General features: G+C 65.0%; 1 protein-coding gene across 1 annotated transcript in view; it reads left to right on the top strand.

Moving 5' to 3' along the window:
* The first annotated feature begins 3,386 nt into the window (after positions 1-3,386).
* TTYH2 (tweety family member 2) overlaps positions 3,387-18,730 on the top strand; it is a 30,765-nt gene continuing 15,421 nt past the window's right edge. The window contains exons 1-4 of the mRNA XM_062216607.1: positions 3,387-3,561; positions 10,230-10,402; positions 13,618-13,729; positions 18,455-18,675. Of these exons, the coding sequence (XP_062072591.1) occupies positions 3,433-3,561; positions 10,230-10,402; positions 13,618-13,729; positions 18,455-18,675 (635 nt within the window). The 5' untranslated portion in view covers positions 3,387-3,432. The remainder of the gene's footprint in view (positions 3,562-10,229; positions 10,403-13,617; positions 13,730-18,454; positions 18,676-18,730) is intronic.

The raw sequence follows: 18,730 nt of genomic DNA, 5'->3' as shown, positions 1-18,730 counted from the left end.
CTCCTGACTCCGTGTCCCTGTCCGGGGAGGGGTGGGGCCTGGTGGCCTCTGAGAACAGCACACGCCGTGGGGCCCAGTGTTGTGGGAGGGAGCGGGGCCCCACGTGTGGCCTGTGGGGGGGGCGCTCCTCCGGGGGGGGGCTGCGGCTCCCTTGCCTCCCCTGGGGGCAGGCAGTTCGGGTGGGCTTGGCAGGACCCTAGCAAGACTGTCCTCGCGCCCTGCGACGGTGGAGCCGGCGTTCGGGGGGACGCTGGTGCCTGTGTGAGATCGGCCCCAGGACGCCCCAGGCTCAGGAATTCACTGGTGTCACCGTCCTGCCACGGGGGGAGCAGAGAGTGACCAAGCGCAGTAAAGCCCTGTCCGAGCAGCCTGCCCACAGCACACCAGGCTCCCCGCCCGGCTTCGGGAAGTGCAGGGGCTCTCAGGCGCTGCTGCTGCCTTGTCACTGGGTTGTTCTGGGGGTGCACACCGCACGCGGGGGCGGGTGTCACATCGGGTCTGTTGATTGGCTTGGGGCTCATGGAGGCAGCCTGGTTCTCAGGGGCTCACCCCCCTGCTAGCTCTGGGTGGATGATTGCAGCTAACGAAGATGGGGTTTAAAACTGCAAGGCGGGGGCCAGCGCTGTGGCAGAGCGGGTAAAGCTGCCACCTGCAGTGCCAATCCCATATGGGCTCCGGTTCGAGTCCCGGCTGCTCCACTTCGGATCCAGCTCTCTGCTGTGGCCTGGGAAAGCAGTAGAAGATGGCCCAAGTCCTTGGGCCTCTGCACTCACATGGGAGACCCAGAAGAAGCTCCTGGCTTCAGATCAGCTTAGCTGTGGCCATTTGGGGAGTGAGCCAGCAGATGGAAGATTCTCTCTTTTTCTCTCTGCCTTTCAAATAAATTAATCTTTTAAAAAAAACTGCAAGGTCCCACATGCGTCAGGAGAAGCTGTGGAGGGGGAGACCGGGCGGGTCTGGAAGCTGCCCCAGCAGTCCTGTACCTGCCACTGAGGGCCCCAGCTCCACCAGGGGCCGCGCTCACACCGGTCTAGCAAGTGTGGGATCCTGGTTCCGCTGCAGGGTCTGAGCTTTGCCCGGTGGGAAACAACCCTGTTAAGGCGTCATCGGTATGGGTTTGTTCCTGACTTCACCAGCTAACGTGCTGGGAGGATGGCCGTGGATAGTGGTTCACGTCCGGACAGGCCACAAGGTGGCGGCACGCTACAAGCAGTCACCAGGACTGGGCGGCTGTCGGTGACTGTTAAGGACCTGAGGGAATTGTACTTGGTCCTGTTTCCAGGAGAGACGTGGGTGGGCACATGGGTCTGCTCTGGCTTCCACAAGCCCAGGTTGGCCCCTCCGGCTTACAGCCGTCCTGGTCCACAGCATAGTCCAGACTCCTCCCGGCTCCCAGGAGATGAGCTCTGCAGGGCCTGCCTGGAGGAGGCGGCCTTTCCCGCAGGGCTTCCGTTCTGCATGGTGCCTTGGGGGTCACGTGGGGCTGACTCCTGGGGAGGCTCCAGGGCACGGAGCCCTCCCCCTGGGGGTGTCTGTCCTTTCCCAGGATGCCACAGGTCACCGCTGGGACAAGGCCTCTAGCTCCAGCAGACGGGACACCCAGTGGGGGGGCCAGTGACCCAGGGAGGGGGGGGTTGGTGGGCGGCAGGAAAGGGCCCTGGGGTGCTGCTTCAGGCCACAGCAGGTCAGCAGGGCCCGGGCCCTGTGCAGTCTGGCCCCAGGCTGTGCTACCTCCCACCTCTTCCTGTTTTTCCCCCTCTAAATAAAGGCACAGTTACTTCAAAGTGAGGTGATTTTTTTTTTACATCTCATCTACTGGTTCACTCCCCAAATGCCCACCACACCCAGGGTATGCCAGGCCAGAGCCAACAACCTGGAACCACCCCCAGGTCTCCCGTGTGGGTGGCAGGGGCCCAAGTCTTGAGCCTCCCAGGGTGTATGGTAGCAGGAAGCCAGGACTCTGGGCAAGGATACAGCCTCAGACCAGGTGCTACCCCCGGAGCTAGACGACCACCCCTCAGTTCTCCGAGGGCCAGCGTGAGGGGACATGCCCAGCGGCATGTGTCACGGCTGTGAGCCGTGCCCACTCCCGCAGGCTCCATGCTGCCCCTGCGCCGGGATGCAGCTCACCAGCCCTTACCTGGCTAATGCCGACTGCCCACACCTGCGCCCACCGCGAACCCCAGCTCTCCTCCAGGCACGTGATGGGGGGCTGTAATGAAGAAAGGCGCCTGGCCTCGCCTGGGGACAAACGTGTGCACGCGTTGCTGCTTGCCCTAGGATGGAAGTGGGTAGAATTCGTGCACCAAACCCCTGTGCAGAAGAGCGAGCGGTCCCCGGCCTCCTGCGCCCCCACGGGCCTCGACTCTCCGCGTGCACACACAGAGGGCAGGGCCGGGCTCGGGGACCACGGGACAGCACTGGGCGCCAGGGCAGGGCGCGGCTCTGGGCCTACGGGAGCAGCGGCCACTGTGGTCTGGCCCCTGTCGGCCACGCGTGTTTGCGGCAGCTTCCGCCGGCTTTTGCCTTCCCCCAAAGCGCGCTCCGAGGGTGCCCCTGACGGAACAGGTCGCCCCGCGGCTGTGTGGGGCCGAGCGTTCCCCAGGGGCCCGGTTGTCCATCTCCTCCCAAGCTCCTGCCTGCGGTCCCGCCCCCAGGCGCCCCCGTGCCCCTCCCAGGCTCCCCAGACAGCTCGGGGCCCCTTCCTCCAGGCGGCCAGCCCTGTCTTGCCCCCCGGGAAGAACCCAGCGGCGTCCGGGCGCGGGGGAGCCGCGTCGTCCACGCCCAGGGCGCCCCAGGCCGCCTGTGTTACCGGGAATCCCCGGGAGAGGCGTCCCCTCTCTCGGCGTCCCTGGGTGCACACCGGGGGTGCTCAGGGGCCGCGCGCACGCCCCGCGGCTGGGATGGCCCCTTCTGCCCTCGCAGCCCCGGCACCGGCCGGCTCCGCCTCTCCCGCCCCGTCCCGCAGGCCCTGATGGGGGACAAGGCGACAAGACTTAGGAGACTTCTAGGGGCCCTTCGCACTTCTTCCAACTCTTTCTCCGGTCGGGCCAGGGCAGGCAGCCGGGCAGGGAGTGACCCGACCTCCGGGGTCAGGGCGGGCGCGTTCGGGGAGGCCAGGCGGGGGCGGGGCCGGAGGGGCGGGGCGGGGCCGAGGCCTGGAGGGGGCGGGGCGGGGTGGGGCCGGGGGCGGAGGGGCGGGGCGGGGGTGGGGCCGGGGGCGGAGGGGCGGGGCGGGGTGGGGCCGGGGGCGGAGGGGCGGGGCGTGACCAGAGGGGCAGGGCTAGGCCGAGGCCTGGAGGGGGCGGGGTGGGGGCGGGGCCGGAGGGCGGGGCGGGGCCGGAGGGGCGGGCCGGTCGGGCGCGCGTCCCGGGACCCGCGGCGGCGTCGGCAGCGGCGGCCGCAGCGTGCGGGGCCGCACTCGGCTGAGCCATGCAGGCGGCGCGCGTGGAGTACATCGCGCCCTGGTGGGTCGTGTGGCTGCACAGCGTCCCGCACGTGGGCCTGCGCCTGCAGCGGGTGGACAGCACCTTCAGCCCGCGCGACGAGACTTACCAGGAGGTGAGCCCGCGCGGCCCCCGACCCGCCCTTCGCTCCCCAGACCCCGAGCCCGCGCTCTGCTCGCGCCCCCGGGGCCCCTTCCCCTCTCCCCGCTCGGCCCGGGAACGTGAGGGTGGGGCGGGCTGGGGAGAGGGGCGTCAGTGTGGGGGGAGGCCGAGCGCGGAGACCGCCCGCGGGGGCGGGGGCGCCCCGAACTTCTGCTCCTAATGAGGTCCGGGCGCGTGGCGCGGCAGAAGTTCTCGCAGCAAGCGCTCGCGCTCCGGGTCGGACCGTGCGTGCGGTGGGGGCGGCGCGGCGACCTCTGCCCGCGCGGCCTCTCCCGGCTCCCCCCACCCGGGGAAGGAGGGCGGGCCCGGAGCCGCCACGTCTCCCGCGGTGGTCGTGAGAGCGCACCCTGCCCCCTTCCGCGTGGCCCCGGCCCGCTCCGTCCCTGCGTCCCGCCGCCTCCGCCGCCGAGTCCTGGGCTGGCGGCTGCCCAGCTCGTCCTCGCACTTCTGCCGGCCCCTCCCTCGGCCGTAGCCGGGGCGGGGGGCGCGCAGCCCGGCTTGGGCCCCCATGGCCCTGCTGAGCCATTTCTCTCTGTTGGGTGCAGGATTCAGGGCCCCCAAGAGCGCTCCCACCTCGGGATCGGCCCCCTGGGGCCCCTGCCCGCAGCGTCCAGTCGCGGTCCTGTCCATGCAGGGGCCTCTGGACGCGGGAGAGTCAGCCCCGGCCTTTGTCCTGTGGGGCCGGGGAACCCTGACCTGAGCGCTGGGACAGTGACCGGAAGTCTAAAAATAACCCGAGGTGTCCATGCTGCCCCAGGCCCGGGCAGAGGGACCTCCAGCTCCTGCAGCCGCCCAGCCCTGTCCCACTCCTCCTCATCCCAGCCCCTCCCCGCCCCTGGGGGGATAGCTGGGGGGGGGTAGCTCCGGGGACTCCCTGCCCCTGGAAGCCCGCGGGGGGGGGGGTGAGCTGGGGGGGGGACTCCCTGCCCCTGGAAGTCCGCGGAGGGGGATAGCTGGGGGGGGACTCCCTGCCCCTGGAAGTCCGCCGCGGCGGGGGGGACTCTTTCCGCTCCCAGGGAATGTTGGAAAGAGGATGTGACCGCAGACAGACAGCTGTGTTGACTTGTGTCTGTCCGTCCGTCTGTCCCACACCCGGTCCCAGAGCCTGCACGGATCTAAACTGAGTGGGAGTAGGGAGGGCCGGGGCACCCCCACCCCAGGGGCCTGAGCCGCCCCTCCCACCCCGACAGGTGGCAACAGAGCCAGAGGGACCCACACGCAGCCCCTGCCCTCCTCCCGGGTCTGGCTTGTGCTGGGTGTCCTATGCCCCCCCACAGGGTCTGGCTTGTCCTGGGTGTCCCGTGCCCCCCCCCCCACAGGGTCTGGCTTGTCCTGGGTGTCCTGTGCCCCCCCCACAGGGTCTGGCTTGTGCTGGGTGTCCCATGCCCCCCCCACAGGGTCTGGTTTGTCCTGGGTGTCCCGTGCCCCCCCCACAGGGTCTGGCTTGTCCTGGGTGTCCTGTGCCCCCCCCCCCACAGGGTCTGGTTTGTCCTGGGTGTTCCATGCCCCCCTACAGGGTCTGGCTTGTGCTGGGTGTCCCATGCCCCCCCACAGGGTCTGGTTTGTCCTGGGTGTTCCATGCCCCCCTACAGGGTCTGGCTTGTGCTGGGTGTCCCATGCCCCTCACCCCCCGGGGTGTCTGTTTCCCCACGCCTGGCCCTGCCAGTGGAGGGGGCAGAGCGCTGAGTGCAGGGAGGGAGGGGACAGCGTGGGAAGTCTGGCTCTACACATCTCGGTAAGTCCCCCTGGTGTCTGACCACAGGCCTCTCCTGGACATCCCCCTTCCTCGTGAGTCCCGGCCAGAGCCAGCAGCCTGGTCAGTTCCCACCGAGGCCTGGGTGCTGCTGGCCCTGTCCTCGGCAAGCTTGGCGGGGCCCAGTGCTGCGCCCAGTCCGGGGTGGCCGCGGTCACCAAAGGCACGGGGCAGCGTCTGGGCTCCGCCGCTCGGCTGGCTGGGTTGCATTCCCGGGCTGCGTGACCATGGGCAGGGGTCTGAGCCTCCCTCGCCTGCGAGGGTTCGATGAGTTATTCCGTGTAGGGGGCTTTCTTCACACAGGGGGCCCCAGAGCACAGAGTGGCGCCCGGTGATACACGTCCGTGGACAGATGGGCCGCGGGGCTCAGCAGTGTCAGACAGCAAGAGGAGAAAGCTCTGCAGGCGCTGGTCAGGGCGGCCTGAGAAGGGCTTTAGCTCGGTCTGCGAGTGTGCGTGCGCGTGCGTCAGAAGCCGAGCCGAGGTGGGCACCGGGGCCCGTGCAGGCCTGGAGGAAGGCTGGCGAATGGCAGGCGCTGGGGCTCTCGAAGGCAGAGTCGGGGGTGGTCTTAGCTGGGCAGACCTCCCTGCGAAGGCGGCCCCCGCCCCTTTGCCAGGGTCTTCGGAAGCTGTGGAAACCCCCTGTGCCCCTGGGCCTGGTCCTTTCCCCCTCCCCCCGCCCTCGGTGACCTTGGCCTGCGTCTGCCAGCCTCATGGGGAGGTGACCGCATCCGCAGACGGTGGCCAGGTGTGGCCAGGTGAGTCCCAACGCCGGCCTGGGGGAGGAGGAGGCTGTGGCCCCAGAGGAGGCAGGGACCTGGCCTTGTGAGCCATCTCACCTCCCGCAGGTGAGAAGGCGGGGTGTGGAGGTGATCCCTACCGCAGAGGTCAGGGGGCCCTGGGCCTGGCCAAGGCATACAGCCCGCAGCCAGTGCCTGGCTCGTCAAAGCCAGAATGGCAGTGTGCAAGGGGGAGACCCCAGCCGCCCGGGTGTCCCTGGGCAGTGCCGGGGCCATAGGCACCTGGGGCACACACACACACACACACGTCCCCTCCCTGTCACCATCCACCCCAGCCCGCCCCTGCCCCGGGGGGAGGCGGGTCACAGGTGGCCCCCAGTGCTTGCTGTGTGCAGGGAAGCACTGGACACGGAGCCCGCTGTGCCCGAGCGAGCAGGAGCTCCCCCCTCCCCGTGGCTCCTCCTCAGCGCTACAGCGCTCTTGCTGGGAGGTAGAGGAGGTGTTTGGTGTGTAAGCTGCATTTTCATGGGGTCTCCCAGAGTTCCCAGGTGTGTGCCCTTAAGCCAAGGGAGGGGACAAGGTGGGGGCTGGGCCAAGAAGTACCGGACCCCAGCACTGAGCTGGGTGGCAGCCCTGGGGAGGAAGAGCCGTGGTGGGTACGAGGAAGCCGCATTCATCAGTGTGAGCGTTGAGTCACGGTCATCAGACAGTCACGCTGAGCCCGGGGAGGGGGCCTGGCCCTCCCCCATGGGCCTGGGGGCCTCTCCCCCTGCCTGCTCCCAGCTCCCCTCCCCCCAGTGCCTCTGGGCTGCGGCCCCTCCCCTGCCCAGCTGCAGGGGTCGCTGTTGGGTCCTGGCTTGGTGCGCCCCACCCTGGGTTTCTCAGGACAAATTGGCAGAGCAGACATCATTGAAGGCACTTTGATGAGGGGAGAGGCAGCGCACGGACGTGGGGGGCCATGGCGTGGTCCTGGGGCGGGAGAGGCCCACAGGGCACAGAGGGTGGTGGGGTGGGGGTGTCCTCTCCCAGCCTGCCCAGCACAGCTCTTGGCTCCAGCTCCGTCTTCCCACCGCCATGTGGGTTCCGCAGTGTTAATTAGCAGCAGGGACATAATTGCCCCTTAGAGAGCAGCGGTGACACCCAGCTCTGCTCTCCTCCTCCCTCCCCTGCCACCGCCCCTCCTCCCCCCTCCACTCCCTCAGCCCAGCTCTAGGGGCACCTCCAGCTGCAGCTTCCTGTGCTCCCAGCACCCAGAGACAGTAGGGTCCCGAGGGGAGCTGCTGGAGTTTCCAGGCAGGACGGCATTGTCAGGCTCCCGTGGCGGCCAGCTGCCCGGCTGAGAGAGGCCCCAGCCGCAGGATCCCCCGGGCCTGCCGAGGGACAGGGGAGAGTGAGACGGGAGAGCTGCGGCGGGGACCTGGCCGGGAGTGGATGGGGAGACCACGCAGCCCTGACTCACGGCTGCACCGCTTCTGGGAAGGTCCTCATAGCCGTGAAGGGACACGGGGTAGATTCGGGGGATTTTCCTATTGGGGGGGCCGAGAGTGGGACCGTCCAGGGCGCAGGCTGGAAGGCAGGGGCCGCCTGGATATTAGCTGTTCTCTGCAGGAGGCCTGTCCCCACCTTCGTTCCCCTTTCTTTATTTAAAAGATTTATTTATTTATCTGAAAAGGCAGAGTGTGTGTGGGGGGGTCTTCCCTTTGTTGGCTTTGTTGGTTCACTCCCCAGATGGCCGCAACACCTGGGGCTGGGCCAGGCCGAAGCCAGGAGCCTGGAACTCCATCCAGGTCTCCCACCAGGGTGGCAGGGGCCCTAGCACTTGGGCCACCCTCCGCTGCCTTCCCAGGTGCATTCGCAGGGAGCTGGATTGGAAGCTTAGCCGTCGGGATTCCAACCGGTGCCCCAAAGGATGCCCCTCCCTTTTAAAACCCACTATAATTAGGAATAAATTAAAGGCCACGGACACCGTGGCGAGTGCTACTGAAGGACACCGTCCCCTTGGCAGTGTGTCCCTGGGCGCCTCGGCGTCTCCCCTGCATGGCTGCCGCCGGCACCTCCATCACGGGCGGGCGGTTTTCTCGAACCTTGTGCTTGTAGACTCGGTGGAGCCAGAGCCCCTGCTGGCTCGCAGCTGGCTTGTCTGCCTTAGCATCGCCCCGCGAGGTTCACCGCGAGCTGCCGTCCGTTTTTATGGCTGCACGGCGTTCCATGTGTGCCGAGGCACGTTTTGTGTGCCCGTCTTCTCGCTGGTGGACATCGGGGTGGCTTGCCCGTGGGTGGCCAGAAACATCCACGTGTGCGTCTTTGAGGGGCTCGAGCCCTCTGGCTTCCTAGAAAGTGGCATTGCCGGGTGCAGTGTGCACAGGGCTTGCACGTCGTTGGGGGCGTCCCTGGGTTCTGGCTGGGGGGCATCGGGGCTGTATGTGAGGAGGCGCGCTGGTAGCAGGGCTGTGCGAAGTGTTCATATGAGGAAAGGCTAGGTACTGAGGAATGGTGCGGGCAGGGGGAAGTCTGTGGCTGAGGGGACGAGGGAGGTGACCTGGCGGGACCTGCTGTGTTTATCCTGCGTGGCGGTGACAGCCACGGCTTAAGTCAAGTCCACCTGACCTCCTCCCAGATGAGCGGGTCTCCCGCCCTCTCCTGGGCTTGTCCCCAGTAGACACTGAGACGCGTGGGTCCGCGGTGAGCAGCAGAGTCTGATGCCGGCCTGAGTCCGCCCAGGGCTGCACAGCTGAGCGGAACCAGGAAGGAGCAACGTGACTCCCGCGGGCGTCCACACCCTGTCCCCTGGACAATGGCTGCAGGGCCTCGGGCCCCAGATGCCCAGCATCTGTGTGGCAGCTTGTCGCCGTCTGCCTGTCCCTGCACAAGGCCTGCCTCCTCCTTGGGCCTTCGGGTCCCGCGGTCTCCCCCACCCCTGCTGATGGCGCCATCATCATTCGGGGTCCCTGCCCGGCAGCCAGTCCTGGGGTGCTGGGGCTGTGCAGCGGGAGCCGCTCGGGGACACATGGGGCGCAGGGGGGCCACCAGCTCGGGCGCCAGACTTAGACCCAGCTCCAGCCCTGGCGGGCGGCCACCAATCCCTGTGCCATCTGGTGTCCATCTGGCTGAATCAAGAGATTGGAGGGCAGAGGGGGTGGGGGACACCCAGGCCTCTGAAAGACCCCGAGGTGCTGGGCGGGGCAAGCAGACACCTCCTGTCCTTTTCAGCATACTGGCTTGGTGCTGCTGGCCCCTGGGGGCATGGCTGTCCCTCACAGTATTCAGCGTGAAGGGACTCCATGATCATGTATCCTGATACCCCCAGCTCGGCCCCCAACACCTAGAACAGGTACCTGACCGCCTTGGAGAGGAGCCCTTTGCACGAGGAGGCAGCGTCCGTGTGCCACCACCCTTCCTGGCCCCGTCCGAGGGTCCAAGGCATCCAGCAAATGAACAAACACGTCTTTAAGAAAAGAGTTTGAGAGGCAGAGAGAGAAAGAGAGAGGGAAAGAGAGAGGACTTCCGTCTGCTGGTTCTCTCCCCCAGATGGCCATAACTGCCAGGGCTGGGCCAGGCTGAAGCCAGGAGCCTGGAGCTCCATCCACATCTCCCACGTTGGGGCAGGAACCCGAGCACTTGGACCATCATCCACTGCCTTCCCAGGTGCATTGGATTGGAAGTGGAGCAGCCAGGTCTTGAACTTGCACTTGTGCGGGATCCCGGCACCGCAGACCGCAGCTTAACCTGCTGCTCCACAGCGCCGGCCCCTCCGGTCTTGCTGGGCCACGGAGCTCATCGGCCACAGCCCTCGCGGCCAGTTGCGGACTCCTGCGTGTGTGTCAGGGGCTCAGGGCTCTCCGGCAGGCAAGGCCTGGTTGCTGTCTTCATCCAGGTGTGGCAGCCGGAAACCCTGTGTGTCTGCCTCCCCCGTACCTGGCCACCGCGGGCACCGTGGGGGCTCCATCCCCTCCCCCTCCTCCTGAGCACCAGGCACCGTTTACAGAGTAGGAGCTTCCATCACGGGTGCAGGAAAGGATGGACAGAAAAGATGGGTGACAGACACACAGCCCAGCCCCGGCTCCCACGCCCGCCACCCGTCACCCAGGGCCCCGGGGCAGGGGGCTGACCCTGGGCTCTACTCTTGCAGTCGCTGCTGTTTCTGGGGCTGGTGGCCGCCGTGTGCCTGGGCCTGAACTTGATCTTCCTCACGGTTTATCTGGTCTGCGTGTGCTGCCGCCGGCGGGACGAGGCCGGGCAGACCAAGCAACGCGGCTCCTGCTGCACCACCTGGACGGCGGTGGTGGCCGGGCTCATCTGCTGGTGAGTGTCCCCCTACACGGGGACGGGCAGAGGGCGGGGCGTGCTGGCGTGTGTCCTGCTGGTTAGCCCGTGAACCTGACCCCCCCATCTGTCCCCCCCCCGGGGGGGGCTACCTTGGTGGACCAGCGTGGCCCCAGGTGAATGCTGTCCCTTTGCCTGCCACACGCCTGGGGTGGTCTGGGGTCTCCCTCGTGGCTCCGACCCCTGCGCAGTGCACTTCTGTCCAGCCACGCAGCCCTCTCCCTGGCTCCAGGCCCCTCTCTCCCAGTACCACCCTGGGCCTGCGAGGTCAGAAGGAGATCTGCCGTGGCCTGGATCAATGCCCTCTTCTCCCAGGATCGATAGCTCTCAGGGCCATTAGAGCCGTGCTCTGCTCGCTCCCTGCGCGGCCCCCGCATGCGCTGGCTGTTTGCAGGAATTGTAGTTTCCAGAGGCTTTTCCAAACCGAGCCTCTGCCGGGGTGCGCTCCCCTCTGGCTGGAGTCCCTCACCACTGGGCCGCACGACGGGTACCAGGCAGGACCCCTGGCCTCTGCTCGCCGACCTCACATGGCCTCAGAACACTTCTGTTAGCCTGCGGGGCTGAAGACGGAACACAAACCTGTTTTTCAGGTTATTTATTGTTTATTTAAGAAGCAGAGGTACAGGGGGAGAGAGAGAGAGAGAGATCTTCAGGGTTGATCCAGGCCAAAGCCAGGAGCCAAGAACTCCAACTAGCTCTCCCGAGTGGATGGCAAGGGGCCTGACTACTCGGGCCATCATCTGCGACCTCCCAGGCGCATTCGCAACAAACTGGACGGGACACACGGGCGGGATCGCATCCCAGGCAGGCCAGCCCCGCGCGTGGGATGTGGGCCTCCTACCTGACACCTGCCCTGCCCTGGCGTCGCCCCCCCCCCCCAGCCAATCTCAGAGACAGTGCTGAGTCCCCCCTCTGGTTTACTGAGTACTGAGCTGGACTGAAAGCTGGGGTAGTTGGAAGGGTGGGTGAGCGCTCGCACCTTTATAAAGCTGAAGAGCCATGTGCATGGCTTGGGGGGGCCGTTGCAGTAAGTAGCAATTACCTTTGGTTTTCGGGAGGCTCGGAGCAGGTGTGGGCTGGACTGGCTCCACCACATTCTGCACATCACCTGTGCCAGGCAAGAGGGAGCCAGGGGCGAGAAAACCAGGCACAGGGCTGGCGTTGGGGCCCTGCGGGCTGAACCACCACTTGTCATGTCAGAGCGCCAGTTCCAGTCCTGGCTGCTCCGCTTCCAATCCAGCTCCCTGCTGATGAGCCTGGGGAGGCAGCAGAAGACGGCCCATGTACCTGGGCCCCAGCTGTCCCCATGTGGGCGACCCAGGTGGAGTTCCACGCTCCTGGCTTTGGTCTGGCCCAGCCTTGGCCGTTATAGCCATCTAGGGAGTGAACCACTGTATGGAAGATCTCTCTCTCCCTGTCTCTACATTGCTCTGCCTTTTAAATAAATAAAAGAAATCTTTAAAAAAAAGTAAAATGCAGGCCAGCGCCCGCGGCTCACTAGGCGCCAACTCCGGGGGCTGCGGCCTGAGTCTCGGCTCCCCCAGGATGTGCTCGGCGTCCAGGCCCAGACCTGAAATGCGGGACTCGCACCAGCCTGAGGAGTTCTGCAGGGTTAGGTTGCAAGGTCTGCCTTTGGTTAAAGCGAAACCAAAATCAATACAGCGCCCGGGAGGAGGCAATCAGTGGGGGAGGGGAGGCTCCGAGGACGGAGCCACCCTGAGCAGTGACCCTGACCACCAGGCAGAGTTGACCCCAGAGGACACTGAAGTCACAGACTGTGGCCAGGAGGGTGACAGGAAGCCACGCCAGGTGGGTGGCTGGTGGCACCCACACACGGAGACCTCTTCCTGCAGCAGGGGACAGCCACGCCCGCACACGGAGGGTGCGTGGCTGTGAGAGGCAGGTTCCACCCTAGATGGAGAAGGGACTTTCTGTGCCCTGGGGCGCCGGGGAAGAGGACCCGGTGGTCTCCCATGGGCAAGGAACGTCAAGGAAAGGGTGGAGAATGGCCAGGGAGTCCCGGCTTCTGACCTGGGGGTGTGGGCCCCACCCAGACCCCTCGGCCCGCCTGGGTCTCTCCCCCCCTTCCCCCGCTTTGTGGTCCTTAACCTTCACCCCCAGTGTCGGCCCAGCCCCCGGGAAGAGCTCAACGAAGGTCAAATCCCTGCCCTCCATCCGGGTCTACAGTGGCTTTGTTCCTGATGGCCCGGACTTGGAAGGGCCCAGATGCCCAGCAGCAGGGTCTGTCGCATCCAGACCGCGGGACAAGATGAGCTGTGCCGTCGTGGACAGCCATGGAGGAGCCGTCGCGGCTGCTGCTATGGGAAAGAAGCCAGCCTCAAAAGGGGAGAAACTGATTTCCACTGTGTGATTTTCTGGGGAAGGCAGAACTATGGCGACCACGAAAACATCTGAGGTTGGGGGGGTGAGTAGGGAGAGAGCAGGGTTCTTTCCTCTGTAGGACAGAGTCATAGAGAGGGAGACACACACAGAGATTTTCCGTTCACTGGTTCACTCCCCAAGTGTCCCCAGCAGCCGGGTCTGGCCCAGGCTGAAGTCAGGAGGCAGGAGCTCCATCCAGGTCTCCCACGTGGGTGGCAGGGACCCTGGTGCTTGGGCCATCATCATCCCAGGCCTTCTCAGGTTCATGAGTGGGAATTCTGGGTGGAAGTTGAGGGGCCAGGACTCGAACCAGCAGCGCTGAGATTATGGGATGCTGGGATGTAGGCGGTGGCTTAACCCGAGGCCACAACGCTGGCCCCAGCATGGCTGTGAGGCTGTGGTGCCGTAGTGGTGTGTCTGTGTCCTTCTTTGTCCAGTCCTGAGAGTGGGCAGCGCCAGTGAGAACTGTGGGCTTGGGGTGCACGGTCCACGCCGGTGTGCACTTGGTACCCACATCCTCTCCGGAAGTGCTTGGTTCAAGTCTTGGCTGCGCCTCTCTGACCCAGCTCCCCACCGATGGGTAACCCAGCAGGCAGCAGGCGATGGCTCGAGGCCTTGATTTCCCACCACCCATGTGGGAGACCTTGGCTGAGTGCAGGCTCCTGGCTTCAGCCCAGCCCAGCCCTGGCTATTGCAGCCGTTTGGGGAAGGTATCTCACTCTCTCCCACTTTTGTTCTCTGCCTTCCAACAAATAAATACACAGATCAAACACAAACACACTTCTAACCTTTGTTTGGGGTTTTGATTGTAGTGCCGCCATAGGCATCGGGTTCTATGGGAACAGCGAGACCAGCGACGGGGTCTACCAGCTGACCTACTCCTTGGACAATGCACACCACACCTTCTCTGGCATCGACACCCTGGTAAGGCCCATGGGCAGCGGCCAGGCACGGGTGCAGCAGCGTGTGAGCTCATTGCGGTCGGGACAGGGTCCCCAGCCGGCTCGGCCCCCGCAGACCTGCAGCGCCCCTGCTTCTCCTGGTTTCCAGGAGAGCCGCTCACTCCCTGTTTGCCACAGGAGACCAAGAATGTGGAAAAATCAGCCCCACTGCCCTGTGTGTGTCCACTGTAAGGGGACGCCTGGGTATGGCAAGGGGGAAGCTCTGTCCAGAAACTGCAAGGGAGCCCCACGGGGTGGCACGATTCATCCCAGATGCCCTGGCCAAGTCCTGTGTCGCTGGGCCCGTGACCCCAGCTGGGGCTCCAGTCCAGAGGCATCAGGCTCTGATGGGGCCTGAGCCGTGGAGTGGGGGCAGGGACTCGGGGGTTTCCTCCCGTGGTGACCTGGGCCCCCATGTGTCCGTCCCAGGCAGCCCCAGGTGCTCTGGCGACGAAGCCGCAGCGACCACCCCTTGGGCGTCCGCCCCGTTCTAGTCCCTCTCTGGGCCAGGTCCCCCGCAGAGGGGCTGAGGGCCCCAGCAAAAGGCCGGTTCCTGTCCCACAGCCTCCACCGCAGCGTCCAGCCCCATCTGTCTCCCGCTGACCGGCCTGGCATGGCCCTGCCAGCCTGCGGGGAGGACTCCACCTCACCGGCCCCCTCCTACTCCCTTAAGCTCCTCTAGGCTCTAATCCCCTGGTGGCCCCTCAGGGGGGCTCCCCTTAAAGAGACAGCTGTGCTGCTCGTGTGGCCTGGGGAGGCAGCCTGTGGCCTCCAGAGATGGCCCTTGTGGGGCTGGGGTGGGGGACGCCAGATCGGGCCAGCCCTCCCTTGGGAGACACGGCCGATACCCAGGTGTCTGGGTGCTGGACTAAGCCGCTGTGGGGGGTGAGGGCGAGCAGCTGGGATGGGGGAGCTGGGCAGAGCCTCGGGGGCTGCACCCTGGGCCCCTCTTTTTCTTCCCCTCCTCACCCACCAGCCCCAGACTCCCTGGAGGAGGAACATAGCCCCAGGGGTAAACCTCTTCCCCGGAAAGCCCAGGACCGTGACCTTCACTGGCCCAAGGCTTGATGGGAAAACAGGAGTCCTCCCCGAGGGCTGACAGCTTTGCTGGGAGGGAGCCCTGGGGCCAGCATTGGGCATTTCCAGTGAACCTGGGGGGGGGGGGGGGGGAGGGTGCTACTCCTCCTGCAGGTACCACCTCCTCCATGGGGCCAGCCCCCGGGCCCAGGCATAGGTGCTTCCCCAGGGTGGGGAGGCCTGCGCTGCCCCTTGCTAGGCCCATGAGGCTGGTTTGCATCCCAGGGGAGGCAGCAGCCCTGGGAGGGCCCCCCATATCTGAGGGCTGAAGGTCAAATACCAGGTAAATGACATCGGATGACTTCATGTAGGTGAAAGTGCAGGTGACTGCTCAGTGGGCTCCCACAGGTGACTCAGATAATGGGCCCCATTATAGTAATTACTGGGATTACTGGGAGGGAGGACAAGGCCGTGGGTGGGTCAGGTGACCAGGAGCCCAGCTCAGGCAGCCGAGGGACCACCCAGAGGCTTTCCGGGCTGCCCTGACATGGAGTGGGGGCCTTACATCCCCCTCTGGATCAGAAACCTCACCCCAGGCAACCCCCATCCACCCTGGAACAGCCTGTGCCTGGGAGGGGGTGTGGCCAAGGCTGGGCCTCAAGGTTATTTAAGGGTCCGAAAGGGATTGTTTGGGGGTGTTGGGCGGGCAAAGGCCAGTGGGTCCTGCCTGTGTGGGGGGAGGGGCTCCAGCTGCGCACCCAAGGGACCAGGCAGCTTCCTAACCCTCGGGGTCTCCTTGGCCCCGCCGTGGGCTCTGCTGCTGTGTGTGTGTGGCTGGCATTCTGGTGGCTTCTGTGGCTCTCGCTGGAGCCCACAGCAGGTTGCAGGGCCGAGACGGGGAGGCACAGGAGCCGCCTCTCCGCCACAGCAGTGAGCTGGACCTGGTCGGGAAAGGCTTCGCACACAGCGCCCCGCCCACCCTCAGCCCTGTCGTCTGCCCGGGTCTGCCCCGGGGGCTCCCCTCCCCTGCACCCCGACCCCGCCCAAGCGCAGGAGTCCCCTCCCTCTTGAGGTTTTCAGCCCTGCGCTTGCGTCAGTCATCTGAGGACCCGTGGGGGGGTCACAGGACCCCGCCCTGGCCCTGGAGTCTCCAGTGCCGTGGATGTGGGCAGGGCTGAGAAATCGCCCTTTTGTGATGAGTTCCCAGGGGATCCTGCCCTGTGGACTTGGAAAACAGCTGTCTGCAGCCTGGGGGACACACGTCAGCCCCTTCAGGCCCTGCCCAGTCCGGGAGCGGACCTGGCTGACCCTCTGGCTCTCAGAACTTTTGCTCTGGCTCTCAGAACTTTTGCTTTCCTGCGAGAGAGTGCGAGAGTGCCTGGTTCTGTTGGGGTAGGGGGCAGTGTCTCACCTCTGTGGCCCTGGGGCCGGGCCGTGGGGGACAGGGGCCGTGTGTACTGGGCTGGGGGTGATGTGCAGAAGCGGGAGCTGTATGTAGGTCAGTGGTGTGGGGTTTTTTGTTTGTTTCCTATGGGAGGATGTGGGGGGGGGGGGGAGATAGGCCTGACAGATGTTAATTGTCTTGTGCCTTTTTTTTTCTCGAGAAGGGTTTAAGAAGTAAAGAAGTTAGGGGATGCAAAGTTAAGGAGGAGGAAGTTTACAGAGCATTTAACAGCCTTTGTTCTTTGTTCTTTGTCTTGCTGTATAAGATATAGGAAGGTCAAAGTGGTACCTAGGCTGCTCCTAGGCTCCCCGGCTGACAGTGCGATGTGGGGCAAAGGTCATTGCTCTTCAACCCGACAGCAAGTTTCTGGGTTCCCGGATGTGCTCCCGGGTGGTTTGGGGTTTTGCTTCCCTGCCTGAAGCCCCCAGCTGCCAAGCCCCCAAGGCGTGGCCGCTGCTGTCGGGGCCTCTTAGTCTTTCTATAACCCACAGGAACCAGGCACAGGGCAGAAAATGGGACCAGCCGCTGGCTTGGAGAAAACAAAACGGAACAAAGAGAGCCATTCTCTGCTCTGGAACCAGGAGCTCACGGCCGCAGATGTGCGGAGCCGCAGAGTGGCCCTGAGTCCCAGGGCTGCCCAGTGCCCGGCTCTTATCAGCCGGGGCTCAGCCCAGCCCGGGGGAGCTTCTAGCCCCGTCTCCTGTGTCCTTTCTTCAGACCTGTGGGAGCTGCTGGTGCGGATAAAGATTAGCACGCACCGTCCCCGGTTGTGCTTCCTGGGTTCCTGTGACGATTTCGGGACAGCCCAGCCCCCCACCCCCGGATGGCATCACACCAGGCTCAGGGCGGGCCTCCGGGGTGGGCTTGGGGCCACCAGGCTGCAGCCCTGGCCCCTGCGGGCTCCCTGGGTCTGGGCTGTGTGCAGGCCCCTTCCCGTACAGCGCGGCTGTGGCCCTTGTTCGAAAGTCACTGCCGTCACCCTCCATGGCTGCCTTGGCTCAGCCCATACTGCCTCCCCTCAACTACAGGCCCTCAGGGCCCAGCAGGGGACAGGACAAACACCCAGGCGAGGACACGAGCACAGAGAAGGCCCGCTCTGCCCTTTTGTCTCCTGTCCGTGCTTTTCCGCCCAGGGTCGGATCTGTCTGTGTTTTTTCAAAGTCCCATTGTTCTGCCTGCACTCGGGTTCAGGGCACTGCAAGCAGCTGCGAGCTGTGTGACCCGGCGTCCCTCTTGCTGTGCGACCCGGCGTCCCTCTCGCTGTGGGACTAACAGGTCGGGAAGCCACCTGGGAAATCTTTATTTTTTTTTAAAGGTTTGTTTTTTACTTACCTAAAAGGCAGAGTTAGAGAGAGAGGGAGAGACAGAGTGAGAAAGAGATCTTGCACCTGCTGGTTCAGTTCCTAAATGGCCGCAATGCCTAGGGCTGGGCCAGGCCAAAGCCAGGAGCTTCCTGCAGGTCTCCCACGTGGGTGCAGGGGCCCGAGCACTTGGTCCACCTTCCGCTGCTTTCCCAGGCACATCAGCAGGGAGCTGGATGGGAAGTGGAGCAGCCGGGACTCAAACTGGCGCCCATGTGGGATGCTGGTGGCACAGATGGAGGCCTAACTTGCTAACCCACAACGCCAGCCCCAACATGGGAAACCTTGAGCTCAAACTTCTCATTTCTCTTAAAAAGAGCAGTTACCATCCACTATGCTTGAAGTTCTAAGAGAATCTTCAAGGAAGAAAAACTGATGGTTTGGTCTGCGTCCCGCCCTGGGTCTGTCTGTACACAGAGCCCGTCTCCCTTAGCCGAAATGCTTGGGACCACAGATATTTGAGATTTCGGGGTTTTGCAGGTTTTGAAACAGTTGCATAGGCTTTATCGGCAGAGCACCCCTCATCTGAAAATTGAAAGTGCCCCCCAAATTCCAAAACCTCTTGAGCATCAGAGACAGCGTCAGGCCAGCACTCAAAAGATTTCGGATCTTGGAGCATTCCAGACGGAGGGCTCTGATGCTGGCGCCGAGGTCCCGGTCAAGGTCAGCTTGCGGCCTGCGGGCCGGACGCACAGCAGGACCTGTCTGTAGCAGCAGCCCCGTGAGCTCTCGGGCCAGGCCGGGTGCATTTGTTCGTTCCAACCTGAGCAGCATCCGCTGCTGATTGCAAAGACACCCCCCGCCCCGGAGTGAGACCCAGGGCCCCCGAGCACTGCCTCCCAGGAGCGGGCCTCACAGGCCCCCCGATGTGGCCCCCCACCGCCAGGTTTCTGGAACCACCCGGCAGATGAAGATGGACCTAGAACAGCACCTGGCCCGCCTCAGTGAGGTCCTCGCCGCCCGGGGCGACTACATCCAGACCCTGAAGTTCATGCAGCAGATGGCTGACAGCATCGTCGCCCAGCTCTCGGGGCTGCCCGTGTGGCAGGAGGTCAGCGCCCAGCTGAGCGAGCTGGCCGACCAGACCAGCTACGTAGAGTACTACAGGTGAGACTCCTGCCACCTCGCAGGTGTGCCTGGCCAGCTAGTTCTGTCCGTCCTG

Source organism: Lepus europaeus, chromosome 18 (assembly GCF_033115175.1).
Source record: "Lepus europaeus isolate LE1 chromosome 18, mLepTim1.pri, whole genome shotgun sequence".
In the NCBI taxonomy this organism is placed as follows: domain Eukaryota; kingdom Metazoa; phylum Chordata; class Mammalia; order Lagomorpha; family Leporidae; genus Lepus; species Lepus europaeus.
This window is presented reverse-complemented; position numbering and strand designations above follow the sequence as displayed.